The following is a 15,330-nucleotide window of genomic DNA, read 5'->3' on the forward strand; positions in this document are numbered from 1 at the left end:
TTATTTTTTCTAGGATTTAAAACTAATGTTAAACTTATTGTTTTGCATTTTGAGAAATATTAAACTATACTTAGATTCAAAGGCACTCTTCATTGAATTAGAATATTTATTGCATTATCAATTTAAAAAACCCTTAGTGATAAAAAAGTTCATAGATTTATGTATTTTGAAAGAGTTTTTAATTTTAGAGAAGAAATTTTGTGTCACAGTAGTCTCTTCTCTAGAAAGGAGTGCTTGTAAGGGGGTATCAGCATATTTTTTTCTCAAAAGGACCAGTTCAACACTAGACACCTTAAACATGGGCTGTGATACAATGGTCATCAAATCAATTCATGCTCCCTATGACAGAAATAGCAAAAAGGCAGTGATGCCAAACTGATGCCTGCCTGCCATATCTGCCAGCAAACACTGTATGTTTGTACAGGTTTGTTTGTTTTCCAAGGGCTAGCAATGTGTAGGAGGATCAGGATTAGTCTTTATCAGTTTTTCGACTCATACACTTGACAACATCCTTTTGGAGACTGATATGCCTTTCTCCTCAGCTGTAGCTACTGCAGCACAAATGCTTCTGGTGCTGCAAGCTGATTGTCAGGTGCACGTGCTTGGGTAAGGCACCCATCACCATGGTATCAGGTTCCAGCAAAATGAAAAAAAAAAGCAAAGTTACTGGGGTTTTTTTTACAGAAGACAGGATAAATGGAATATAAGCATTTGCACAGCCAGGAATCACACTGAAGAACTCATAATCCTGTGTGCAGTAAAAAAAAGAGCAAGATTTGTGTTGTTTTAAACACTGTTTAACATTCTTAGCTCTTGGACTTACTGTCCAGAATGATGAAACTCCAGCCATCAGTCAAGATAATGGGAGCAGAAGTCTCTTCAAACCAGACTTCTCAAGAGAAAGAGAGGTGGATTTGGCACCCACACACATCACACTGAAAAGATGTATTCTGAAACCCCAGCTTGTAACCCTCTTGCTCAATTGGTCCTCAGAGCCTTGTTTTCCATGCCCTGCCTTGGCCGCTATTTTTCTTGCTGCTGACTTGGGAGTTTTCATTTGTGCCATATCCCAGAAATAAGCACAACAAGTCTACTCATAGCCTGTCAGAGTCATCTGTTTATATTCCTCCTGAAGTCTGCCTGGAGAGCAGAATGCTCATTAAACAATTTTTCACACACTGATGAACTTTTTCTTCTTGTACTTTGTCTTTTCTTTAACAATAGCTTTCCGAAAAAGAGATGCGTTTGAAATTTAGTGCAACTAGTGAATAATATGAGTAAGTCAATAGGAAAGTAAAGATTTTTTTAAAATGCAGATTATTGATTTTTGGAATTGTAGGGGCTCCTTCAAAGTCATTAAGGGTTTGTCATGTCAATATGTTAGTAAGGACTTCTATAAATGAAGATTAATGACGCTATGGATAATTAGGGCTGAAAAAAACTCACGTTTCTCAGTATTTGGAAAATCCATGCAAAGGTGATCAGCATCAAGTTGTCCTTCAATGTACCTTAGCTCCATTTTTGCCATGAGAGCAGGGGGAAGATTTTCTATGACACAATGGGAATTCAAACTCCCAGTACCTTTAGAAATCAATGGTAATTGAGCTGCATAACTCTGAGTTTTGCTTTTTTTAAAAATCCCCAGTATAGTGAGTGCAGCTGATTTACTAAATCCACAAGCCAAAATATTTCTGAATATATTTTCTTTCCAAAAGAACTAGAACAGGTAAAGTAGCTGCTTTTCCAAATTAAATACTCAAGTCATGCTTCTCATTATTATTTTTTCCTGCAAAACTTCATATATTTTGTTAAAGGCATGAAAAGATACAAAAAAGAAAAGAGAGCTTTTTGTTAGCTTGCAGGAATATAAAGACCCTACAGCTAATAATCTCATTTTTAAGGGGGACCATGCATTTTTCTATCTATAAAAATTAAATTAAATATTCCTTGAGTTATCTCTGCTCTAAGGCTGAGGTTTAAACAACAAACACTGTCCAGATAATCAATGTATAGTTCTGCTTGGGTTCCTCTCACACAGCTAAGCTACAATTGGTGGTGGATTTTTTTTTTCTCAATTATGAAGCACTAAATCCCAAAATAGTCCTTATGGTTATAATTTCTATGTAATCCATGGTGATATGTTTTACTCATCAGTTTTCCAAAAAGTACAGCAAGCATACTTTGGCAAAGTTTGAATTCCACAGAAGCAAACACAGCTTGATCAGACCTTGCACATGGAATCAAAATGGTCTCGATATTGACTTTTTGGATGTTTAAAGAGAAATAATCAAAGCAAAAGAATTCTGAATGCAGGCTAGGATATCTTGGCTCTTTTCCAATAGACAACTAAACTGGGAAGCCACAGCAGAAATCTGTGTTTTGGTTTGGAGGGGGAACAAGGCTGAACAGGAACGGCTATCAGCACAGTTCTTCACTGGCATGACACCCACCTGGTGGCCTGCTGGACCACATCACATTCTGTTTTGTCTGCAGTCAAATTGCAACTTCTATAACACTTTGCCTAAGTGTCTCTGCATCCTGAAGTCCTTAATCAGAGGGTCATTTTGAAGAAAGGTATCTTCACACAACAGAAAAATATCTAGCAGCTTGATACATAAAAGCACCTGCTCATAAAATCCTATCATCAGAGTGAACATCATAAAATGTACATGGCATCAGAGAAATTAACTAACTGGGATTTTTTTTAATCCTTCCTCTGGGTTTAACTCCTTAGCTTGTGGTAATGTTTGTGTCCCATCCTTGCTTTATCCAGGTTGTTAGAGCTTATTCTGATCTTGTATAAGCAGATAAACAGCCAACAGACGCTATATAATGATGAGAAATGGAGTTCAAAATCCTGTAATACTGCAGATCACATTTCAAGTCCTATTAGCCTATAAGAAGGCATTTGTTTGTGAATCTGGAGAGCTTGTTCCTTGTGTTAGGGTTAACAGAAACACACATGCAAAAGAAAGAGCTTCTTACAATATTAAATAATCCATCACATCTTGTGCTGGTATGAATACAGACATATTAAGGTCTGGAATGACCAAGCGGAAACAAATCTCACATTTGTCACAAAAAGTTCCTGCTGAAGTGTTAGGACCAAAGCATAGAAACCAGACAATACTGCAAAGTGGCAGTCTTTTTTTGATGATGAAGCAATCTCATTCAATATACATTATCCATTAAGTTTATCTTTGTAGATAACTGCACACAGAAACATCATATAAGCTACTAAAAATTGTTTCTTTCCAGAAATTCATTTGCATCATATATATCTGCTGATAACTATTTTTATGAGATAAAATGTACTCACTATCTTTTTCTTATTTTATTACTCTTTTTTGGCATTTAGTGAAATGCTAATTCACTGATTAGCAAACCAGTATTAGGAGACATAAATATGCATAAGGAGGAAAGGTGGCATAGCCCAGACCCTTCTGAATTTGTTGGTGGAGGCCACAGACACAACATGATAGAATAGAACAGAATTTCTTACCTTTATGATGATTTGCCCCAGATGCTAATTTCCCCCACAGTGTTACAACAAATATTATTATTAGCAGTTTTCCTTTTGTTGCTTTCTGTAAGTATCTCTTATTCATCCTGAAAATAAAAATACACAAAATTAAATATTTATCTTAAGATTTCTTAAAAATACATATTTTTCTTAATTTAAGGAGAATTTACTAATTTTTCATAAGTGTCCAGCTCACAGTCTTAAAGTCTTAAATTCCGCTGAGCTCTAAATGAGGTACATAAAGTAGCAACATAACCTCCCACCCTGGTCTGACAGCATTCCTCCACCCTAGTCAGTACCAGGAGAATTCAGCATCATCATAATTTCTCTCAGGGCACAAACAGTGTTCATAACCACAGCAGACTCCAAAGCTGGCAAGAAGGATGAACCTGTTCATCTCTGAGCAGGTCTTGACAAACTGAGCAGCTCCACTGCTCTGTCTGCAGCCAGTCATGGCCCTGCAGTTGTCTCTGATCATACAGTGGTGTTTCTAACTTTTGGGATTGTAGCTCTTTTCGGATTGTGCAATGAGTCCTAAGGCAATAACAGATCTGAATAGACCTTCAGTTCATGTCTCAATCCTCCTGCAGAGAAATCCTCTTAGGAAGACTTGAGGGGTTTGTAAACATGAAATAGAGCAGGGCAGATTCACTACCCTCTCCCTCACTGCCTCTGGGTAATGAAAAGATCTGATTAACTGCACCAAGGAAAATTGCACAGAGCTCCCCTCATCTTCTCAGTGATGTTTTCACTGTGACAGCAAGCCACCAGAGTGGTTCAAGCACAAGATGGCACATGACTTATTTCTCAGTAACCTCCTCCAAAGACAAAATACCCCTCCACCTGCCAAAAAGACAAGTTCAGGCACGTAGGCTCTAGTCCTTAAGGATTACAGTTGTGCAGAGAGTGGCAAGAGGGTACAGTAAGGAGTCCTTCTCTCACTTCATCCCTGTGGAAGAACCCTAGGGAGCTGGCTATAAAACAGCTCTACACAATGGTCATGTGTCTGCTGATAGGCCAATAGAACAATGATAACTATTTCAAACCATTTATACTAGAAAATTTGATCACTTGAGCAAAATTGTTGCTGTATTGTAATGCCTAGAAATAGGTTGTTTTTATGAGCAGAAAAAAATGCATTAATTCATTATGGTTGCACATTTGTCTCCTATTGTATTCCTAAGAAATCCAAAGGAATTCAGGTGAATCTCTTCTCCTCTGCTTGTGTACTATCTTGGGCAACCATAACTCTGAAATGCAGACTACTTTAATACAGATTTAACCAGTAATATGTTAAAAGTCCTAAATCATTTTCCACTTCTTCAAAACAATTCCTCTCCTTTCAGTAAATTTCTTTCCAGTATAACCCTGCATGCTGATAAGGCGACACACACCCCACAACTCCACTTAAATCTTCCAGACTTGAAACCAGACCACTTCTCCCAGAACTGCCAATCTTGCTCTCCAGGAGATTGATGAGCAGGCTGTGTATAAGAAAACAAGACTGAAACTAACAACCCACTAAAGAGTGCACCAAACCCTTCTAAACATGAATTCAGAGCAAACAACACTCAGCATTCTTTTACAGAAGTCACACATTTATTATGTGTTTCCCAGAGGTTTAGATATCACATTTATCAAGCAAAAGGAGAGGGGAGTAAGCAAGTGCTGTAGCCAGGATGGTGCATGTGCCCCTGAAAGCCTGACTGATTAATAATCACAGCAGAGATCACAGTGTGATGTGAACCACTCTAAGGTCTTCCTTCTTGCACTGATCCCAGTGCCTTTGGAGTGTAAAATGCATATTCATCATCAGCTCCAGGTTTATGAAGCACTCAAAGCTAAAGGGAAATACATTATGTGTCACTGTAAATAAGAACAAAAAAATGAGACTAGAATGCACATTCAGCATATGCTCTTTCACAGCTATCTCTGTGAAAAGAATATGAATTAACTCTTTCACTCTACATTCTCATACTGCACCTGTTATGCTGCTGGTGCCAAGTCATCTCTCATTAAAATCAAATCTTTCTTCCTCACCTACATAACATTTCTTGAAACCTAGTGGGACTTGCACCATTAAAGCAAGGTTGAATCTAATACAGTTTCTTCCTGTATTCCGCTGATGCCAGATTCCCTCACTGCTCTGTGAGACTGGCAGCAAATGCACATCAGAAAATGTAAATGCCTCAGGAAAAAGAGTAGTGGCAGGGGAAAGAGAGAAAACCAACCTCTCTGCCTGAGAACAGCAGCCCTCAGGATGCATGGCAGAGTGAAGATGTAAACCCCTGCACACAGCTGAGCACACCAAAAAGGAGTAAGCTAGCACTGAGTGAGACTGTTTTCTGCAAAGCCAGGGAAGGGTTTCAGCTTTGACACTGAAAATCCGGGCTCATTGCCATTGCTAGGTTTCCCGATCATGAGAAAAACTATTCATCACTTTCTGCACCACAAGCCTATTACATTTATCTGCACTAGTTATTAGTGGTATTCACCTTTAGGAAGACTAAAATCTGAACTGTGTCTAATAATAGTTTCATAATAAACATAATTAACAGAAAAATCAGTGCAAGGAGCAGTTTGGGACTAATAGTTCAGAGGCATCAGAAGAACTACAGAAAAAAACTCTAATCAGTTAACGTATTCATAACATACAGCTGTTCAAATAGAAAAAGCTGGAAGATGATGCTAACCTTCCAAGTAATTATACTATGCAGCCCTAGACCCAGACCTGGGATTGTTGCATTGTCACTCCCAGTGGTCAGTCCAAGGACAGGCAAGAGACTGCATAAGCACAAACAAGATGTGAAGCTCTCTGCTAGGAGAAGTCCTGCTACACACAAGGACCACATTGCAGCAACACAGCCCTACATACAAAAAATGAGGGGTCCAAGAAGCTGAGATTGGAATGGAGGTACATTATTGACAAATTGAGTCAGGAGCTGGGAAAGAAGGAGAGGACAAAGAGGCCATGAGATATGCTCAGTATCTCACTGCATGCATTATCACCTGGGCTCTGAAACCCTGATGCTGGTTATCTTGTTATGGATTTGCAAAACAGCCCATGATAGGGCACTGAGAAGACACTGGGCCTAGGTAGCATTTGACCTCAGCTCTGAAATAACTATTAGCCTCTTGCAACCCTGATCTATGTCGGGTAAGCACATCCAGGAAATAAAACTGAGTCCACTTCAGTACTGTCATTACACTAATATAACTGGCTGTGATAAGTAGAACAAATAAGCTCTGAAATTATGTCTACTTTTACTAGAGGTGATGCAGAGCTCCACAGACAAACTATAGATATTAACTGGAATAGTTTTCTTTTTGAGACATTTATTCTTTTATTTACTTTCTTTTCTTCAGAACCACTCCCTCATTGTGATCCATCCAGTCTTCAATAATGCTACATAAGCCAAAGCCGATCAAAACAGAGAATAGCCATGCTATAGGAAACACCTACATGTGAAAATCAATTTTACACATGAGCTTTATGTGTAACAAACAATTTCCTTTAGTTTCTAACCTAACATATTGGAAATAAACCCAAGTAATTCTCTGCACTTTCACACAAAAGAGGACATGAAAGTCTGCTGTGTTTGAGTTCATTTTTCAATGTGCTTTGAAGCAAGAAAAAAGAAAGATAGCTCCTTTTGTGGTTCAGGAACACATTCAAAATATAACAAAAAGATGTCACCCACATAATCCAGACAGGCAGTGGCTGAGTGTGAGATGGCTCTGTTGTGCCCAGCTCTTCACTGAAACCACAACACAAGGATTCCTTCGTAGGATTTGTTACTTTTGCTCCCTAAGATTTCTTTTGCCTGAAGCACACTCCATGAGACCAAAACCAGTCTGGTATCATGAACTCAAGAATAGACTGTTTTAGTGATTAGTGACAAAAAACTGCAGGGCTTTTTCTCAGGGAGAAACCATATCTGATGCCGCAGAGGAGTTTCACAAGCTGCACATCAGCAGAAATCCCTCCCTGTGTAGCTCAACAACAGCAAATTGTGAATACACTCCAGTGTTGCACAGGCTCCCCTTGTCACTGCTCCACCTCGCTGTCAGCCCACTTTCAACAGTAGATGGGCTCCAACCATTCAGCTGTCCTGAAAATGCCATGCACAGATGTGTATTTTAAATGTAGCATCCATAAGCTTTTGTGTTTCTACTTTCTTCCTTCTTTGTTTCTGGACCTGAGATCAGCCACCTTGCCAACAATTCAGAATTAAAGGAGAATCACATGGGAATTACCTTATATTGTATGACCAGTGCTAAACTGCCTTGCTTTCTGGTTTTAGGTGAAGTAAAAACTCATGTTATCTCTATTGTTGAGGAGTAAAAACTAAAAGGAAAAAAATAGCTTTTATTCTTCCTTTAAAAGCTAATACACAAATAAAATTTTCATGTTTCCTACAAGTAACAGCATTCTTCTCTGTTGCTCCTTGTTTTTCTTTTCTTTACGTAAAACAGATTCTCAAAACAACTCTCAGGTTTTTTGAAGTTGTTCAAAATTCATTCATTCCTGCTTTACATATGTGGGAAGTTTCACTGTCAGTAAGGTCCACTTGCCTTTTGCAAATACACAGACCCTGTGAATGCAAGGGTTCACAAAGAGATACATAAGCCTATTTTTCTACTGAATCCTGACAAAATGCTTAAGAGACAAAAAATTTGGTAGAAAATTAGTCCCACATCCTCTTAGTTTAGTTTTTATGACAAATATTTTATTTGCTACTTCAGAAAAAGCCTAAATGAGTAGTAGAAATCACTTGAGACCCCAAGTCTCTTGTAGAGAAATAATGCAGCCATTTAAATTATCTTCTCTACTGTGTTGAATCGTACATTATTTATTAGTTGTGTTAGTTGCTACATCCCACACAATGCAGGTATTTGCAGTTTTATTCAGCCTTTCCAGTGTAGACTAATGCAGATTTAAAAATGCCCCCCTGGTGAATAAGGTCGCTTTGTAAAAGTAACACCAATGTGACCCCTGTGCATTTGCATATATATAAATTCCCTCTATGACATTCCTGTCATGTTTGCTCAGGGAACAAGTAATTTGCCACTTTCATTACTTCAGGTACATGGTAGCTTGTGAAAATCAATCTTCCTTTTACTTCATACAACACAGCTTGTAACAGACACAAAGGGCACTCTGATTCCAAAAGGAAGCTGGGGATAGACACGGACACGTTCTCTCTTTCTTTGATCCAGGTGGGCAATGAAAAAAAGGGAAGAGGCATTTAGCCTAGCAATGCACACTAGTGTCTCACAGGAGATGTGGGAAATCTGTGCATACAAAGCAGAAGGGGTGGGTTTCTGGGTTTTTTCCTTTAAAAAGTTGTTTAACAGTGTGGATATTTCAGTATCTAGAATAAGTAGTGATAGAGAGCTTAGCCCCACTACTAAGAAACATTCAAAAATAGTTAAATCACTCAAGGCAGATGGATACACCAGTCTTGTCACTGTGACTTTGTTAAGTGTAGCAGTGGAAGCAGACTGAAGATTTTGGGTCTTTAATGCCATAAAGAGGGCTTTTGACAGGCTACTGTGCTAAAACTTAGGACTCCGAGGCAAATTAAATCTAAAAGTCCTTTAGCATATGATTGACAGGTATGCTCATTTATTTCTTTTATTTAAATCAGTGTAACTTGGCACATACTTAAATTTAAGCGCATGCACAAATGTACCTACACAACATGAGTTCTTGGAAACAGATTAGTAAGTGAGCTTTTATAAGAGACAGTTTCAAGAAAAGAAAATATCTCAAATATCTGAAAAATAAAAAGTTATGGAATATATGAAAACATGCAATAAAAAAAAAAATTCTTCTTTGCATACTTCAATTAGTTTGCCAGCAGAGGGAAACTGTAGACAGATGCACATACAGGTAATTACATTTGCCGACAGTCTCATAGCACTTGGATGAGAAATTTACATATATATTATTGTTTCCAAAATCTGATAAGCATGAATGCTCAAATTGCCAGAGGTATAAAATGCTTTAGGCACCTAGCTGCATTTCATCTCCCAGCTAGAAACACTGAGAGATGAGGGAAAGAACTTATTTCTTCCAAAAGCTTATGTATGGTTGTGATAATGGTCTTCCCTCTAAACTGCTATCAATCTTAATGTCCCCTGATTCCAGATTAACCCCAGTTCTCTGTACACAGTTGATAGTAATTTTCATCTTCATTAATTTTTCAATACAACACCTAATTGAAAACAATGAAGAAAGCAAAGAAATTGTAACAAGAAATGCACAACCTTTCTAGCCAGATTCAACTCAAACAATACAGATGTATTTAACTGACTAAATTTTTTCTTGGTCATTTCATGAGGACCAGCAAAAAAATGTTCACCTGAGGAATGTTAATGCTGACACATTACTCAGTATGGAGAAAGAAAACCCCATGAATTTTTGGGAGGTTAGGTTCTATACTTCTACATGTTTACGAAAATATAGAACTTAAAGCAATAATCTAGACTCAAACCTACATGTTCACTGACTTTTTAAGTACTAGCATAAAACATTTTGGAATATTTAAACATCCAAAATATTAAAATATCTTTAAGCTGCCCAATGATGTCCAACAGCTTTGAGAAATAATCTCTGACCATGAAGTGCTCAGTATTAGAGGGTACTCAGGCTCCAGTTCTCATCATTTTCTCTGATATTATCATGCCACTTTAAGCTATTTTTCTCCCAGTTTCTATGCTTAAGGGAGCTTTAAGTTGCAGGAGGTATGAGCTATTCACTTAATCATCAAGGCAGCAGTATTTGCTTGTATCTTACATGCGATCCTCCTGCAGATGGTTATTTAAATTTTCTTTATTCATATCTCACTAACCAATCAAAAGCTTAACTGTGAAAAAAAAAAGATAACTGTGCAATGAGCTTTGAACAAAATGCCTCACTAAGATCTGAATCACTAGGTGTACTGTGATTTCATAAAGGCCATGCAGTGGCAGAGATAAGCCTCAAAATCTAAGGCAAAGAAAGCATCAAATATTAGTGAGAATGGGAACTGAAGTGCCCATATTTAAAAGCAAGGACAAAAATGATCTGGGCAAGTGTAAGCCTATTAGTCTAACCTCTTCAGTTTGCAAGAGCTTTGAAAGCTTTGAAGAAAAAGACAAATTAAAGACAGGGAAGTAAATAGAACATAGGATAAAATGAAGCAGTGTTACCAAAGGTACCTCATGCCAGACTAACATGACAGTTCTTTTTGATAACTCATTTTCCAGACAAAGAAATGGGGTAGATATAATTTGTCTGGTTTTAGATTAAGCATTTTCTACAGTGTCACTACAGGACTTCTACATTAAGCAGAAGAAGCTGTGGATTACAAGAATTGAAAGGTGGATTGAATCCAGGTGCAGTACCAGCATGTAGTACTGAAAGGGAACATCAGGGATTAATAGCATTTGTGCTACAAGTTGGAAATTTATCATCTGAAACAACATGTGTAAAACCAATTTGTTTCTTTAAGCTGATCATCAAGAGCACATCCTTATTAATATGACACAAGATGGCTGTAAAAAGGCAAATCCTATAAATTATTAAATTATCTATTTCTAATAAAGACACAGAAAGATAAGTATGAAGTTTCTTGAACTATCATTCAGAATTATCTACACAATTCTGGCCAGTCATCTTTATGAAAGTGAAACTGAACCCACAAAAAATACGGGGACAGTCTTCCAGTCAGAGGAATAAAGTCTCTACCACAGGAGGAGTTTTAAAGAGCTTGGCTTGTGAAGCAAAGGAAAGGCTGAAGGGAAACAGAGAAATCAAAAGGAAATAAACACATTGCAGCAAAAAAACATATCCATAAGAAGTGCATCAGATAGTATCTTGCCAGCAGTCAGGATCAGGACACAGCTCAGGGATTCTGGGGTCTTGTCTCTATATCAATGCCTTGATTCCTTTCTTGTACTCTAGTACAGGAACACAAGAACTAAGTTTTTTCATGCAGAAAACTATAAGCAAGTTCTTTGCAAGTTCATTAATGAAGTGATTACTTCCATGTCATTTCATCCTCCTCAGAAAAACTCCTAAAGTAACAGCATTTCACAGTAAAAAAAACTGTGCGTTTCAGGAAATTAGTCTCACTAATTTCCTAAACCCACATTGTGCTCCACTCAAAAACTAACCACGGTGATGAAGATTTGATTAAGACAAATATTCCTTCTTATTATTTTAACATCTTCAAGGCATAACTGCCATCTCGGTGTCATAATATTTAAGGTGACCCAAAATGTCACAGTACTATACAGGTGAATTATTCAGTACCAAAATAGCTTTTTTACTAACTTCAGTGAGTTAAAGTCAAACTGTTGAGCATGAGTGAGTATTCCATGATTAAGGCTCCCTCACTTGATTTAAAACTCACTCTCTTTTGTATCACTTATGTTTTAAATTTAAATAAAATCTTTGTTGTATTGTCATCCTGTTTTTTTAACAATGACAACATGGAAATGTAAAACTGGCAAGCGTAACAATTGTCAAGATATGAAGAAATCTTGTTTCCTGCAAGAGCAGAAACAAAGAAAATGTAGAAAATATGTAGAAAATGTAGAGATTTAGAACCTAAAAATTATGTACTTTCAAGTGCAAATATTTTTAGATAACAGAAGAAACTATACTATATATATTAGATGTATTTTGAAAGTTTGGATACAGAAATTAAAAAATCCCTGTTGTTATTAGCTCTATTTAAAGTGACTACTGTCTTAAACATAATATCTTTCAATCAGTAGCGGAGGACTAATTCTGGGATTCTTACATGGATATGAGTATGGATGAAGGCCATCACTATATTACACAATCTTGTCAGACCTGAAATTTTTATGTTCAGATTCTATTGCATAAATATCCAACTGAAAGTTTTTTTGGTTTTTTTCCCCAAAGAACTCTTCTGGCAGATAGCACTATGAGAGACCTCTGCAGTTGAACAGGGAAGCAGGACTCTAAGATCTACTCTGCTATTTTCATGGCAATTATATCTGTCAATAGGCATAGTAGCATTTCTGACAAATAATTGTAGGTCTGAGCCTAATCTATGTTTTATACCTGACTCCTACACATTTTGGGCCACACCTGAAAGTAAGGGTTCAAGTGTAAATAAAAATGACAGGTTGCTCAAATCACAGAAAATACGAAGCTTGCTTGTGCAATGACCAAAAATAGTTCTAACAGTTGACATAACACACTAAGAAGACAGGAGAGTTGTCAACTGGGAGTAAACCTAGTTGAAACACAGCTGGAAAGTGTTCCTCCACTCTTTTAATGTCAAGTTCTAACCCATGCTCATTTGTCACAGTCACCACAGGCACAACATTCAGAGAAAAAAAGGTGAGATCAAAGTTAGACCAGACTTTTCCAAAATATGGATCTGGTACACAATACAAATCTCTATTTCTGAGGATATGCATAGAAAAATACTTTTTTCACTCTGAGAGATGCTAAAGGAGGGCATCCACGCTGCACAAACAACCTTCAGCCACCAGCTGGGAAGTAGAACGTGAAGTCCAGCAGGTAATCCAGATACAGTGTCTTGTACTCAGCAGAGGTATGCCCACATAGAAGAAAATATGAATTTTCCACTCATACAAATGAAAAATGGGGTTTTTTTCTCTCTGCACAAGGCTTTATTAAATATTAGTGGGGTTTTGGCCCTGGCACTTTATCTAATATGTGATAAGTTAATCTAATATGTGATAATGTTAATAATGCTGTCTTTAGAATCACCCGATATGCTAGAGAATTTTGACTCTCAGTCTCTACTTCCTTGTCAATATTCTAAAACACTAAGATATTATTAATATCAGCTCATACTGAAAACAGAAAATTCAGGGTATTCTTGTGATGGCTTGCTAGGAATTAATTCAAGCTAGGTCATTGCTTAATGATAGCTGAAGTATCTAAATGGCACCCAGTTTTCCTTGAAATATAAAATCTATTTCCCACCCCCTTTTCAAATATCCTCTTTGGAAGGTAACAGCAGCTGTGTAAGAGTCATATGGAGCTTCAACCCTGATTTTCATCCAAGTGAGTCTACCTCAAGAAATAATGCACTCTCTTTGGCATGTACTATGTCTGCCTTGAAATGGCATTTTAATATGTCCAGGAGCTCACTAAGTAGCCAGTCATAACCAGCCCCTCTTAAATTTCTATACCCAGCTTCCTGCTGCATAATATGTAGACTTGTAGGTAGTGTACAACAGGAGAATTAGTGACAAAACAAATCAATAAATAGTGTTTTGTTCCTCTAGTTCCTTGGACTCTTACAAGGGGCACTAATATCCACATTTCAGTTTGGAGCTGGACCTTGATTTTCAAACAATTTTTCAAATTTTCTCCACTTGCTATGGTCTGTATCATATATGGAATGATCCTGGAATGTTTCACAGCAAATTAATCCCTTTTAGATGAAAATAAAGCAAAAAATGAGCCCAAGAGCGAATCTAATGCATTCCTACAGTTTAGGGGTGTTCCCTTCAGGACAAGAGAGCTTGTCAAAAAAACTTTCTCCACTAAATTAATATAATGTGGACATCATGCCCTCAGCAACAACAGTTTGGGTCTACAAAATCACTTCTGCAGGGATAAACTGTTTGCTAATGTAGATGCAACCCTATAATCTCATGAGGAAGGAGATAATTATTATAATTATTTTATACTTGTACAAGATGCCCTTTAGGTTGTGATTAATCTGAAAAGCCTTTTCAGATCCTCAGAAAATCTCAATGGCATGCTGAAAGGGACCTGTCACTCAGGAGGCCCTCAGACAAGTTCTGATCTGCATTTTAGGGCCATTATTCCTACTGTGACACCATAGCATAGGGAAAAGACAGCTTGTGTACCAAAGTCAGGGAACAGTTACCTGCAGTACATCCCCCTAATTTAGAGCATAGAATGCAGAATAAATTACTTCAAATTACCCAGTGAATTGTTCCCTTTTGTGAAACAGCAAAACCTTTATCTTTTAATGCAATTAACAACAAGAGCCTTTCTGTCTTTTTTTTTTTTTCACAGGAAGTATTACCTACTCTACAAGCAGTTCTACTGTTAAGAAAAGCACAAATGATTGTAAAACTGCCAAACTGGATGCTTTACTGGCTCCATACCTGCCATTTTCAGCCATCAGAATATTGACAGTTTCTCCCTGAGTCTCGTAGCCAAGCTACCAATAGTGACACTGCTGAGCAGGTTGACCCTTTTAGGTGAATAACATACGGAAAATGACATGCTAAAATGGAAAGCCTAAGAAATTACTGAGTGGCAGTGGGACAGACACTGGCCAGCAATGACCTGCCCTACTCACCACCTACATCTTCCAGCCCAGAGGGAAGGAAATGGCTTCATGTTGCCCTGGCAGACAGGACTTGAGTAAAGAACCAAGCCTAAGAACACTTCAGCTGAATTTATCAATAAAATATAAAGGTCATTATTCATAACTAGATCAAGATCCTTTTATTCCAGCCTAGCAATGTGAAATGTCCTTGAATTAGAAGTTTATAAGAGTGAACTAAATTTCAATAAAGATGATTTTTCTTCCTAATGCAGACTTGGCTCAGAAAATACTCAGATATTACCATATTTACGGCAGGTTTAAATGTTCTTAACAAATTCTGCATTTGCACTCTTATGCATGCTTCGTGGAACAACAAAAAATTACTTACTTTTATTTGCATATTATTATTAAAGAGAGCTCTGTCATTATACTTTCATAAGAATTACATTAACAGCACCACTATTAGAGACAAGGATATGCAGAATTTCATGCAACTTTTTC

General features: G+C 37.4%; 1 protein-coding gene across 2 annotated transcripts in view; it reads right to left on the reverse strand.

The window, feature by feature from the left end:
• Window positions 1-15,330, reverse strand: part of TAFA2 (TAFA chemokine like family member 2) — a 181,553-nt gene that overhangs the window by 46,257 nt on the left and 119,966 nt on the right. For both annotated transcript variants that reach the window (XR_004981791.2, XM_036400397.2), the window contains exon 2: window positions 3,503-3,609. Coding sequence is in view for 1 of the 2 variants with exons in the window: in XM_036400397.2 (XP_036256290.1) it covers window positions 3,503-3,608 (106 nt within the window). In the remaining variant the exon portion in view is untranslated. The remainder of the gene's footprint in view (window positions 1-3,502; window positions 3,610-15,330) is intronic.

This window comes from Molothrus ater, chromosome 5 (assembly GCF_012460135.2).
Source record: "Molothrus ater isolate BHLD 08-10-18 breed brown headed cowbird chromosome 5, BPBGC_Mater_1.1, whole genome shotgun sequence".
NCBI classification, from domain to species: domain Eukaryota; kingdom Metazoa; phylum Chordata; class Aves; order Passeriformes; family Icteridae; genus Molothrus; species Molothrus ater.